Genomic DNA, 13190 nt, shown 5'->3' with positions numbered 1-13190 from the left:
AACTGCATAGCGAGACCCTGTCTCAAAAAGACCAAAAAAAAAAAAAAAAAAAAAAAAGAAAGAAAAAAGAAAGAAAAGCGCAACATACTGTTATTGAAGAACACTTACACACATTTTAAAAACCAAAAAAGAAATTGAAATGTCTATGCTCCCTTGTCCCAGCCAACCACCCAGAGGCAACTTCTCTATTTCCTTCTAGTCTTTCTTCTTTGGAACATGTGTACATTTGTATAAATTTGGGGCCATAGGGACGTACAGTTTTCTCCCTGTCTTAAAAACGAACAGTGGAAGCATTTCTTGCGCCACAGTCTTCCACGTGGCCATTCTAACAGCTCCACAGGACCCCAGAACCGAGTTTTCCTGGATGATTTAATCATTTTCCCATCGCTGAACACTTGGTTATTTCCGTTTTATTTTTGCAGTGGTCAGTAATCCTCCCTTAAGTATGTCTGCACTCCATTTCCTTTGCAGATGTGCTTTGCATGTGGTGGCGGGGTCTGTGGACTTGCACACTTCCATGAGTCCTAGTGTGGCTTTCAGAAGTGTCTTTACACACGTGTCCTGGTTACACTGCCTGGCAGGGCACAGGGAGACAGAGGCAGTGTGGACAGTTCCCTGCTTGCTAAGCCGCAGCCTGGGTGTGGCTCTTGTCCTGGCCGGTGTGTGGCTGAGGTTGGCCTGGCTCCGTCCTGCTTCTGGTGCTGGGCTCCAGCCCTGGAGATGCCTCTCCAGTGGGCTTCAGATCTGTCCCTGTGGCCTTTGAGACTTGGGTTCTTTCCCCTCAGGTCCGGCATGAAAACCGCTGTGTGGCCCTGGAAAGGTGTCCTTGCTTCCACCAGGGCAGGGAGTTCGCCCCCGGAGAAACCGTGAAGGTCGGCTGCAACACCTGGTGAGGCCGGGACCCCGCGGGGGAGGTTGGGGGCGGGCCCTCCGCTGGAAACTGGGTGCTTGCGCCTTTTCTCCGTGCCTCCGTTTCTCCATCTGTGGAGTGGGAGAATCTTCAGCATTGTCTGTGCTCGTCCTGTCTCCATGCTGCTGTGTGGATTAGCATTTCTGTTCTGGGTGAGGGGCCTTAGGGAAGAAGAGGACCCTGGACCTGCGTGGGATAGAGGGCTCGGGGACCCATGCTTGCAGGATACACTCAGTGTGCTCTCCGTGGCGCGGCTTGAGGAGGGAAAAGGCAAAGGGGCCTGCCATTTGGCTGGCCTGTGATCAGTGGGCTGGGCGCAGCCTCTGGAAGAGGCCCACGCGGATGGGGAAGGGCTGCCTGAGGCCTGGGCTCCCCACCTCTGAGGCTGAGTGGGCCTCTGAGGGCAGCTCTGGTGACAGTGTGTGGGGAGAGGGCCGTAGATATAAATACACAGCTTCGTGCTCACAACCCTGCCCGGCACGAGTTCGCAGCTCGTTGCTATTCTTCAGACTAGAACTCTCCTGCTCTTCCTTCTTGCCTCCTCTGTTAGCCCAGAGAGACTTGTGCTGATTTGTGGAGCCCTTTTCTCAGTCCCAGGCAAACTTGGGGCCTCCAGGGTGAGGCTGATCCATGGCAGGTGGCCGAGTGAGGGTCCAGGCCTCTCCCCAGCTGCCCAGGTCACCTTGGACCACTTTTTCCTTTCCTTGCCTCAGTTTCCCCCCTAGAACTGAGAGCAGCAGCATGGCTTTCCCCTTTCCTGCTGGGTCCTGGGCTGGGCTGTGGGTTCCTGAGGCGTCTGGAGGCCTGCGTGGCACCTGGGCGGCACATGACGCACTGAGGTCCATCATACCTGATTAGCTCTCTGCGCATCACTCTCCTAGTGTCTGTGGGGACCGGAAGTGGAACTGCACGGACCACGTATGTGACAGCACGTGCTCTGCTCTCGGCATGGGCCACTACCTCACCTTCGATGGGCTCAAGTACATGTTCCCAGGGGAGTGCCAGTACGTCCTGGCGCAGGTGAGGAGGGGCACAGGGAGCCTTAGTCTCTCCTTAGCGGGGACAGGAGCTGCTGACTGTCCTTGGGGTGTCCCGGTCGGATGCTGTCTGTAGAAAGAACTCTGGGGTCTGGTTTAACTGAAGTAATTTTCTAGTCCCTGAAAGAGGTGCCTGGAGAGACAGGAAGTTGGAAACTCAGCGTGGCTATTTCCTTGCTGTCCACTAGGAGACTTCTGAGACCAGGACAGAAACTAGTTTGTGGACTAGGATCGGTGTGTGTGTAAGACCACCCTCAGTCCACGAGAGCATGAGGGGTAGAAAAAGACCCCTGTTCCCTTTGGTAAACACGACCTTCATGAGGGGGCAGAGTTTGGGTGTGCAGCTGGCAGGAATGTGGCCCCCATATCCTCCCTTCTGGCACCTCCTGTGGGGACCTCCTCCTGTGGGGAGCAGCCATGTGCTTCCCCACATGGGGGACTGTGGAGATGACCCCTGGAGTTTGGGGCCGGCCCTGGGGTCCCATCATGTTCTCCACCATTCTCATTTCTAGCTGGGTTGGACCCTGAGTGGGGAGGGCGACAGGATGGGGTCACAGGAAGGTCATTCTGCCCAGCAGAGGACGAGATATCACGCAGGAAGCCCTAGCTAGTGAGCGAGGGGTGGGCACCAGCCCTTCTGCCTCCCCTTCCCTCTCCCCACTTTTGGGTTCCTGTAAATTTTTCTTGCTGGTTGACAACAAGGGGGTTAGCAAGAGAGATGAGACTCTAAACAAATTTGGTCTCCCAGTCTCCAGCCCCCTCGGGCAGGATGGGTGGGAGCTGGTGTGGTGTGAAGGAAGGACCACAAATCCAGAGAAGCCTCAGCCCCAGAGAAGGAACTGTGGGGACTGCCGACCTCCGTGTGCAGAGCTCACACCCACACTCACACCCACACTCACACCCACACTCACACCCACACTCACGCCCCACCAGCCCTGGAGGGCTGGAGCTTGAGGGAGACAGGAAAACCTTGAAATAGCCTCATGGGCGCTGGTGAGCTGACTGTGTGCCTTGGAAATCCCAGGTTGTACATGGAAGTGGCTTTCCATTACCCAGCTGCCTCCCAGCCTCAGCAGCAAAATACACAGCTACCAAACCAGCTTCAAGTCTGGAGACAGTGCTCTCAGGCAGCAAGAAGCATTCGCTCAGCTGCTCCATGTTTCTTCCCCAGCCCAAGAATCTTCCCCCTGGGCTGTTTTCGCAAGTCCCGATCCAGCTGCACCCTCTGTGGGTGGCTTGTTGTCCTTATCTACAGCCGGTCCTGTTGTCCTTTTCTGGTGCTTTGTCCTGGGCCCCTTCCCCATGTGCCCTGCCTTTGTGGGATATCATCTGGCTTAGCTGTTTCCCCTTCTGCTGGGAACCAGAACAAGGAAAGCATGTGCACCCTTGTTCCAGTTGACCTCCACAGCCCCCTAACTCAATCCAGACCCACTTAACCAAATGAGTTGGTGGGGGCGACAGTCCTCATTTTAAAGAAGGGCAGATCATGTGTGTGTGTGTAAGTGTATGTGTGTGTAAGTGTATGATGTGTGTAAATGTGTGTATAATGTATATGTATACATGTAGTTATATGTATACATGTAGTTATATGTATATATGTAGTTATATGTATATATGTGGGTGTATATCTATGTGTAGATATGGGTGTCTTAGTTATATCCTTGTTGCTGGGACAAAATACCAGACACCACAAGTTAAAGGAGGAGGGATTTATTTTGGCTCACAGTTTGTAAAGGTTCAGTCCATAGTCCACTGGATTCAGGGTATGGCAGAGGAGAAAGGGCGTGATGGACAGGAAGCAGAGCAGGAGCAAGGGAGGAAGAGGAATATGCATACCCTTCCAGGCCACACCCCTGTGACCCACTTCTTTGTACCAGGCTTCACACCCCAACATCACACTTAGCTATACACACAGCAGTGACGAGTGCCACACACCCATGATCCAGTCCAGTCCCCAAAGCCCCACCTATGAGCGCATGAGGCTTTGGGGGGCATCTAGATATAAACTCTAACAGTGTGTGAGCATATATGCGTGTGTGTGTGTAAGAGAGAGAAGTAAGCAGTTTATTCAGTATTACCTTACGTGAACACCAGGAGTCACCTAGTGCCTCAGGTTGAGTGATCTCTCTTCTGTAACTCCACAGCAGTAGCCACCACAGGGGAGCTATTTGCCAGCAGTGTGTCTCGTTTTGCCCAATTTTCTAGGCTCTTGATCAACAAGGGCCAGTGTTCCTTATCCTCTGTACCTAGGAGGGGAGGTGCTCAAGGCCAGGAGCCATGTCAAGGCCTCTCTGGTTACAGTCCTGAGCCAGCCACCTGGAAGGGGTCAACCAGATGTTAGAGCCGCCTGATGGGCCCCATAACAGGATCTAGGTGGGGGCTCTTCTGCAAGCAACACCTGTACCTCCCTCCTTGGGCCCTCTCTCATGTCCTGTGCCCCAGACGCCCGGCTTGTCCATCCCAGCTGAGGTTGGACCATGCAGGAGTTTAGCTGGAACCTCCCCAACTCATACACACACACACACACACACACACACACACACACATGCTCACACAGTCACATGTGCACCCTGGCAGACGTGGCGGCATTCTGTAATCTGTGTCCAGAGACCTGAGAAGACAAGGTGCCCATCTTCTGGTGTGGGAGAAGCAGGCAGGGATAATATTCCTCTCCTGGCACCCCTCTCTCCCCAGGATCACTGTGGCGGGAACCCTGGGACCTTCCGGATCCTGGTGGGGAATGAGGGGTGCAGCTACCCTTCCACCAAATGCAAGAAGCGTGTCACCATCCTGGTGGAAGAAGGGGAGATAGAGCTATTTGACGGGGAGGTAAGCGGCAGCTTTGTCACCACCTTCGCATCCTTTGTTCTGTTGTGGGCTTTCGGGTGCATTTGTGAAGCATTCATGGAGCATGGTATGGATGGCATAGTGCAGCTGCTGTCGGAACGCGGCTGGGCTGACTGTCTGTCCTTGATGATCACTGTGACAGAACAAGCAGCCAGCCAATGCAGATAACATTTTGGTCAAAGTGTGGGTATGTGTGTGAGAAGGTGTGGGACCATGGCTGTATAAGTGTGGGAGGAGCTGGGTGGGCATGATGGTGTCCCCCTCATGGGGGACGTGTGTTGCTGTACATACACACTTACGATAAAGCTTAGTAAGTGGATTATTACTGTATGAATAATAACAATAATAATGAATAGAACAATTGTGGCAACATACTATAATAAAAGGTATGGGATGTATATAACTTTTATTATATATTTTTTGGGGATTGAGCTCAGGGCCTTTGTACTGAGCTATATTCTGAGCCTTTTTTTATTTTGAGATAGGGTCTTGCTAAGTAGCTCAGTTGCCCAGGCTGTGCTGGAACTTGTGATCCTCTTGCTTCAGCCTCCCAGGGTGCTGGGGTTATAACATTTATTGATATAAATCTTTATGTAATAAAACTGATGAATCATTTATTGATGGAAGTTTCCATTTAATATTTTCAGACCTTAAGTTTAGCCATGATAAATTGTAGAAAATGGAACTATAGAGAGCTGGATTTTTATACATTTTTATACATTCTGTATTTTTATACATTTTTAGTTTACTTTATTTTTTCAGTTCTTCCTGAGGCATTGTATTTTTGGTGGTACAATGGGAGTCTTCGGGGAGTGAAGACAGAGGTAGACGTGCACTCTCTCATTGAGCTGCATTCTCGGCCTTTCAGAAATATAATTTTAAGAGTCCAGAAGTGAAATAAATTAAGATTTTGCCGCTGTCTACTGGGAGCTTAAGAAGGGATTCTCAGTGGGTTACACAGGAGGTGCTGGTCCCCGGGCTCCACCCTGAGGCGGAGACTCCGTGGGTCTGGGAGAGGGGTGGGAGTCAGCAGTTAGAGGGCAGCTGCCCCCAGATGCAGTTTTGGTTCAGCCGTTCTGGCCACATGTGGTACTAGGGACACCCCCAAAAATCTTCATTTTGTTCTGTGGCCTCAGCCCGCACCCCGCTTCTTGTGAATAGTGGAGGGTGGGGAGAGACATTTCCACCATCACAGAAGAAAGTGGTTTAGCAAGCAAGAGATTGATTGTGGGTGGGCACCCTTGAAGGCCACCTCCACTGAGGATGGACGACAGTGGTGACATGCATAGGCCGTGTGCAGACATGTGGGGGCATCTCTGCACGTGTGGCCAGCTTGTGCATGGTGTTGTTCAGAGGGGCCTCTGCAGTGGTGTCGGCTCTTCCCATGAGCCTTGTCTGTGCATGTCAGTCAGAGTGGCCGGCTGGGTCCTGAGGGTTCAGCTCCAGCGATGGCTCTGCAGGCCCAGGGCTTAGCTGGAGCCTGAACCTGGAATTGGCCGTCTCTTCCTCTAGCACTGAGCCCCAGCACCCTCTTCCTTTCACCCTGACTCCTCATGACAGCTGCTTTGGAGAGAAGGAGGTGCAGGGATGCAGGAAGCTGAGTGTCTAGTGCTCACTGGGATACTAGAGGTTCATAAAACCACTGCCACATTGCAAACCTACCTAGAGACCACTGCCGTCAGTGACCAAGGTTCAAAACAGCCCTCATTCCAGCACCAAGGGAAGCCAAGGCAGGAGGATCACAAGTTTGAGTCCCAGTTGGGCAACTTAGGAAGACCCTGTCTCAAAATTAGAAGAAAAATAAAAAGAAATGGGCTGAAGTACAGCTCAGTGATCGGACCCCCGCTGGGTTCCAGCCTCAGTACTGGGGAAAAAGTCCCTGCTTTCTGTGAAGCAATGGTGACCTGATGTTGGCTTTGTTGTGTGTTTCACCTTGTAACGATGCTTTTGCTAGGACCTCTGTTCTTGCCCTTTAAGCTTTTGGAGAGTGGCGAGATGGACACAGAAATATCCAGTGTGGTGCTGGCCAGGGGGACAGAGCTCTGACTGCACACAGCAAGGGGCATGCAGATTCTGGGTGGGTGGGGTGCAGCATGTGTGCAGTGGACACAGGTGGGGGTGGACAAGAGGGGTGATCTGGACCCTCCCCTTGTTTTCCTGCCTTGCCTTCCCTCAGGTGAACGTGAAGAAGCCCATGAGGGATGAGACACACTTCGAGGTGGTGGAGTCGGGCCGGTTCTTCATCCTGCTGCTGGGCAGATCCCTCTCTGTGGTCTGGGACCGACGCCTGGTCGTCTCCGTGGTGCTGAAGCAGACGTTCCAGGTCCGTGGCCCTCTTGCTTTGTCTTGTCTGGACCTTCACTGGCTCCTCTGTCCTCCAAGCCACGCCCTCCCCCACAATGAGCTATGGCATCTGGGTGTCCAGTTGACCTTGGCTTCCCTTGGACAGCTGTGCACGGGCAGGAATGAGGGCTGCCCCCTCGGCTGCCCTTGCAGAGCATGAGGTTTACTGCACAAAGGAAGGAAGCAGATTAGGCAACACGAGCTTTTCTTTAGGCAAACTGATCATGCACAATACGATTATAGCACTACAAAGTACCCTAGGGTGCTGCCTGGCCATGAGGCATAGGCCAGCACTGTTTGACAGCCACTTATGGGCCTGCAGGGAAAGGGGACAGCGTTTGCTCAGGTTCTGACCGTTCGTTGAGACTTTGTTGGTTTCTCTATGTGGTGCGAACATGACAAGCAGCTCTATTGACTATGGCGGTTGATTAGGCTTGGTGGAATTAATCTTCACAGCATCTCTGATGACACTATATATTGTTAACTTGTACGGGCTGAGGAGGCCGCATGGTCCTCACTTTCTGTGGTGCTCCACCCATTTGATGGGCAGTGGACTCAGTTACTTATAGTAACGCCTTACTTTGTTCCTGGCATGTGTCAAGCTCTCTCTGTGTGTGTGTGTGTGTGTGTGTGTGTGTGTGTGTGTGTGTGTGTGTGTGTATGTGTTCTCAATGTGCTGATCCAGGAGCAAGTGTGTGGCCTCTGTGGGAATTTTGATGGCATCCAGAACAATGACCTCACCAGCAGCAACCTCCAAGTGGAGGAGAACCCTGTGGATTTTGGGAACTCCTGGAAAGTGAGCCCGCAGTGTGCTGACACCAACAAGGTACCTGTGGGGTCTGTGTGGCTGGAGCCCAAGAGGCTGCCTCCCTGCAGTTGGAAGGTGGGCAGTGGGCGGCTGGAGCTGTAGGTGGTGGCAGTGTGGGAACAGGGTCTGTGGTATCCTTCTGTGTACCCTCCCCCCAAGTTTTCCAGCCTGATGTTGATGTATCTGTTCACCCTTTCCTGTCCCCAGGTGGTGCTAGATGTGTCCCCTGCCACTTGCCATAACAACCTCATGAAGCAGACCATGGTGGATTCCTCCTGTAGGATCCTCACCAGTGACATTTTCCAGGAGTGCAACAAGCTGGTGAGGGCATTTCAGAGGGAGGGAGTGAGGCAGGGAGGGTTAAAGGGCTGGCCCAGGGCAGGTTGAAGGGCTGGCCCGGGGCATCTGGAGTATGGGGTTCTCCTGTGAGCACAACTGACTCTGGAACCCCGAGAGGACCCCCATCCAGATGACGTTGTGGTCCTTTCTATGGCTGGGAAGCAGAGACAAAGTCAGCACCTTCTGAGGGAGACTGCGGCTGCAGACTCCTTCTGCACAGGAAGTGGCCTCTGCCCACACTTCTCTGACCTCAGGCTTAAGAGTTTGTTGCGTTTTTTTGTCTCCCGTTCTAGAGACAAAGAGTTATTGCTGTGGGTCTCCAGACCTAAGAATCTCCCAATCATCCCTCATCAATGACCTAATCAACAAACGAAAACAACCCCACTAGTGCCCCCTTCTCTTCTCACAGAAACTCTTTTCTGGCCTTAACTTCAGTGGTGTTTAGGATTTCAAAGGACAGTGAGGATTCTCTGGCCTGGTGGCATCTAAGTTGAAAGAGGGAAGGCGGGGGTGGAAGCCAGGGAAAGTGGGGCCTCCGGAAGGTATAAAGGACAGTGATCCGCTTGATGTATGAATTAATTTCTACCACAGCTGCCCTGAAAGGACCTGGAGTGTACAATGCATGTTTTGGGGATAGGAGAGGTGGAAATTGTTAATGTGCTTGAACACAGGTGGCGCAGACCTGGGGTCAAAGCTAGGAGAGCCCACTTGGGTCCTGCCTCCCAGCACACTTGCCCTGCAGCTCCCCGGTGAGGTGACTTGGGTGGGTCCTGCTGTGTTTCCCCACTCATTTTGCTACACTGAGGCAAAGAAAGAGAGTGACCAGCTTTTGTAAAAACACTTAACAGCCGGGGGTCGTGTACAGGTGACTGGTAGGTTGGTGGAAGATGGACATGGGGGGACCTTCTGAAGTTCTCAGGCACATCACGTGCTACGAAAGGCTGGCAACTTTGCTTTAGTCAACGTTGCTTGCTGCAGTCTAGATAAGAAACTAGGACTCTTGCCTTCTTACCCATTTCCTTTTGAGGGGACCATTGACTTACACATCTCCTACCCTGAAGGGCCCTTGTCCTTCTATTGATCCCCAGAACATCTTTGCCCAGACCAAGAGCCACAGCCCTACCTACTGCCCAAGACTCAGGTGACCTGAGGCTCATTCGCAGGTGGACCCTGAGCCTTACCTGGATGTGTGCATTTATGACACCTGCTCCTGTGAGTCCATCGGGGACTGTGCCTGCTTCTGTGACACCATCGCTGCCTATGCCTACGCGTGTGCCCAGCAGGGCAAGGTGGTGAGCTGGAGGACAGCCACACTGTGCCGTGAGTCCTGATGCCCCGGTGGCCTCAGACAGCCTCCCCACTCTGCCCCTGTCTAGACTCGGAGGCCCGTGGGGCACAGGGCACCTGCGTGGGGAGGGAGGGTCTAGCATGTGAATGGGTGCTGACAGGCCAGAGAGGACAGGGACACTGAGTGAGGAGTTCACACTGCGGATGAGGAGGAACCTGGCTTCAGGATGGTCTGTGGGGATTTTGCTTCTGTAGCAGTTCTGGAAGGAGAAAAGGGGTGACACTCCTAGAGTGAGGAAGGAAGTCCATGTATATCCTAGACAGGACCATATTTGCTGGTACAAGTGACCAATTTGTGCATTTACAGGGAGTCTTGCTTTTTTGGGTGAATGTGACTTCATGCTTTTATATAGAAAACAAATCCAGACCATGAGGTTCCTGGTTTGGGTGCTTAACAAATCCAGAAATCATGACTATTGGGGTGACCCCTTAGTTCCCCAATATGATCTCCATGTTTCCCTCTCCCCTCCTGTGGTCACCTGGCATTTTTGGAGTCATGGCCTTTTCTTCTGTGTGCACAGCCCAGAGCTGCGAGGAGAGGAATCTTCGGGACAGCGGGTATGAGTGTGAGTGGCGCTATAACAGCTGTGCGCCTGCCTGTCCTGTCACGTGCCAGCACCCCGAGCCACTGGCCTGCCCTGTGCGGTGTGTGGAGGGCTGCCACGCACACTGTCCGCCAGGTGAGGCCCGTCCCCGGTGGCGTGGGAAACCCTCCCTCCTGCTCCATCCTGGGCTCTGCCCATGAGCTCCCTGTCCCTAGCCCTCTGCCTCCCTGCATCCCTTCATCAAAGCTGGACTGCTCTGAGTTTTGCAAAGATAAATTCCTATCAGATGCTAGTGTGTGTGTGTGCGCGTGCGTGTGTAAAACCCGGACCTTACATGTGCTCAGCATGCACTCAACCACCGAGCTACACCCATATTCCTTCCTCTGCCATGCTTTTCTGGGCTATTCATGGGTTTATCACATACAGCAGCATTTTCTGCAGTGGGGGAATGTGCTGATTAACTCCGGGAGTGGCTAGTGTGCCTAAGGAACTTTTTCACTCTGTTGCTTTTTGCTTAATTTAAATCTTAGTAATCACGTTTGGTTAATAGCTGTCAGGTTGCACAGCAAAACTCAAACTCTTTGGAAGAGGGATTTGTAGTAAAGCTTGGAGGAAGTGAGACAGGGTGAAGAAACCCCCTTCCCAGCTTTGTGGAGGGGTAAATCAAGGCACAAGAGAGGAAGAATAGTAAGGCGACCACCTGGGAAGTGCCAGAGTTGGCTTCAGGGACAGGACGGTTCCCAGTAATGACAAGGGAGCCTTTCTGGTGGGAAAGGTGGGTGTTCTGTCCTAAAGAGAGGTGTGCTGTGCAGGGAAAATCCTGGATGAACTTCTGCAGACCTGCATCGACCCCCACGATTGCCCCATGTGTGAGGTGGCTGGCCGGCGCCTTGCCTCTGGAAGGAAGGTCATCTTGAACCCTGATGATGTTGCCCGCTGCCAGGCTTGGTAAGTGGTTGCCAGGCTGTCCAAAGTGATGAGTGTTACCATATTCCTGAGGCCTGCTCACAAACTTGAGACGAAACCTCCGAGCTAGGTGAGTGGACACTTTGTTAATTATTTAATTCGGTTTATTGCTTAGCATGTTTCTAGTTTGATTCTATTTTTTTCTGAGAGCAAACTAGACTGGTTCCCCCAAAATACTGAAATATTTTAAAAAGGTTTTTACTTCTAAGAAGATTTTACTTTTTCTTGTGGAAGACAGGATATTCTTCTTCTCTGTCTCTGTGTCTATTTCTGTCTCTGTCTCTGTCTCTCCCTCTACCTCTCTCATAATACTTTTTGTGGGCTATAGTGTAACATTTTAACACATCAAGTCAAGTCAGGGGAATTAACGTTTCTTTTTCCTTGGGGCCCTTATTGTTGCCGGAGGCCTTGTCTAGTCTGAGGATGGGAATCTATAAAAGTCAGTTTTTTTTTTTTTTTTTTTTTTTTTAAGGAGGTGGGGGTCAGGGAGGAAAGTGAGATGAAATCCCTGACCTTCTGGGATAACATGGACATCTTGAGGCCATAGTCAAGGTCATAGGGCACAGCTTCTGTGACTGGAGAGGAAGCATTCGTTGCTGTCACACAGGGCTTTCACCGGAATTGCCCTGGGAAACTGGCCCTTGGGGAGCTTGGCAGGAGCCCTCAAGGCAAGTGCTGTGCTTCTGAAGTCTTGCCCAGAAGTGGGGAGCGTTTATTAAAGTGCTGATATGTTCAACACCACTCCCTGACACCGCTCCAGCCTTAGGAAGCTTAAAAGTGAGAACTTCAGCTCACTGGGGAGGGGGCTACAGCTGCCAGAACCAGATCCTGCCACCACCATCTGTACAAACAAGGAGAAGGCTGCCCGGGGGAATTTTCTAGCAAATGCAGGAAACTAGAAAGTATGTCACTCACACACTGTTAACCAAGGACTGAGGCAATAAATCGTGGGGAGCCTGAGGAAGTAGGAATTAACTTCCCAGTAGGACCGTGCCTGCCCGCCCTCCCTGTGCTGAAGCTGAGATGTAAGGACGAAAGCCCCAGTGAGGGCTGAGGTCAGTGCTGGCTTGGAGCTCTGAGCTTAGAACCTTCTCCCCACCTCCTCTGTCAGCATTTGTGAAGGGTGGCTACGCAGTACCTGCTGTGGAGTCAGACAGGGTGGATACCAGTTCTGCAGCAGGTTGGGGACATCACCTAGTGGTCAGGCCACAGAGGGATACTTCCAAGTGCTCAGGACACTACTGCCTCGACAGCTTTGCTGGGAGTGTTGAAGGCAAGTTGCTTAGAGGCTAAGCATACAGAAATGAGAAGATCCCAGCAGGCATGGGTTCCTGCCACAGGGCAAATTGCTTTTACCTGTGGCCTGGCACATCCTGCCACCTTCAGGACACTGGGATAAAGGTGAAGTGACTAGAAGAGGCTGCAGATTTTCCTGGTAGAGTAGTGGTTTGTGAATGGGGCAGTGGCTCTTATACAGATGTGTGGCCTTGCAGTACCAGGCCTCTCCACCTGCCTGTAGGAAGGGCGAATGGACGAGCTGCTGTCTTTTCCTGGGCCTAACATCTGAAAGTCCTGTTTGACCCTTTCCTAAACACTGCCTTCTGCTAAATAAACCTAGGACCTTGAATTTTTATTCATTGTTCTAAAATGTTTCAGTTTTCTTCCTTGAGGCCCAGTCTACCAAATTCTGTTAAAATTAATACTGTCAACAATTTATCTTTAATAATAAAACATTTACAAGTTTTGATCAAGATCAGCATTTAGAGTAATATTTGTCCTTGGAGATACTTGGAAGAAGGTTGGGGTTTTAATTAAATATTAGCATGGCTAGAGATGTAGGTGGGAAAGAAATCAGAGTTGAATGGGCATGTGGATAGCATAGAATGGCAAAGATTCTTTTTTCAGGTTCTCAGATGGGTCAAAGTTTTGGCTTCCAGAACTGAGGGAAACCTGTGTGTATGTGTGCGTGTGCGCACGTGCTAAATAATGACATCTTGCTCCAGTGGGGAATTTTCCTATGGCCGGCAGGCAGTTCTATGGGAATGTGT

General features: G+C 51.6%; 1 protein-coding gene across 2 annotated transcripts in view; it reads left to right on the top strand.

Moving 5' to 3' along the window:
* Vwf (von Willebrand factor) overlaps nt 1-13190 on the top strand; it is a 153119-nt gene that overhangs the window by 65611 nt on the left and 74318 nt on the right. For both annotated transcript variants that reach the window (XM_005378755.2, XM_005378754.1), the window contains 9 exons: nt 786-889; nt 1792-1930; nt 4642-4776; nt 6971-7117; nt 7823-7963; nt 8153-8266; nt 9448-9604; nt 10153-10311; nt 10989-11124. In XM_005378755.2, the coding sequence (XP_005378812.1) occupies nt 786-889; nt 1792-1930; nt 4642-4776; nt 6971-7117; nt 7823-7963; nt 8153-8266; nt 9448-9604; nt 10153-10311; nt 10989-11124 (1232 nt within the window). The remainder of the gene's footprint in view (nt 1-785; nt 890-1791; nt 1931-4641; nt 4777-6970; nt 7118-7822; nt 7964-8152; nt 8267-9447; nt 9605-10152; nt 10312-10988; nt 11125-13190) is intronic.

This window comes from Chinchilla lanigera, unplaced genomic scaffold (assembly GCF_000276665.1).
Source record: "Chinchilla lanigera isolate Chin_1 unplaced genomic scaffold, ChiLan1.0 scaffold00012, whole genome shotgun sequence".
In the NCBI taxonomy this organism is placed as follows: Eukaryota; Metazoa; Chordata; class Mammalia; order Rodentia; family Chinchillidae; genus Chinchilla; species Chinchilla lanigera.
This window is presented reverse-complemented; position numbering and strand designations above follow the sequence as displayed.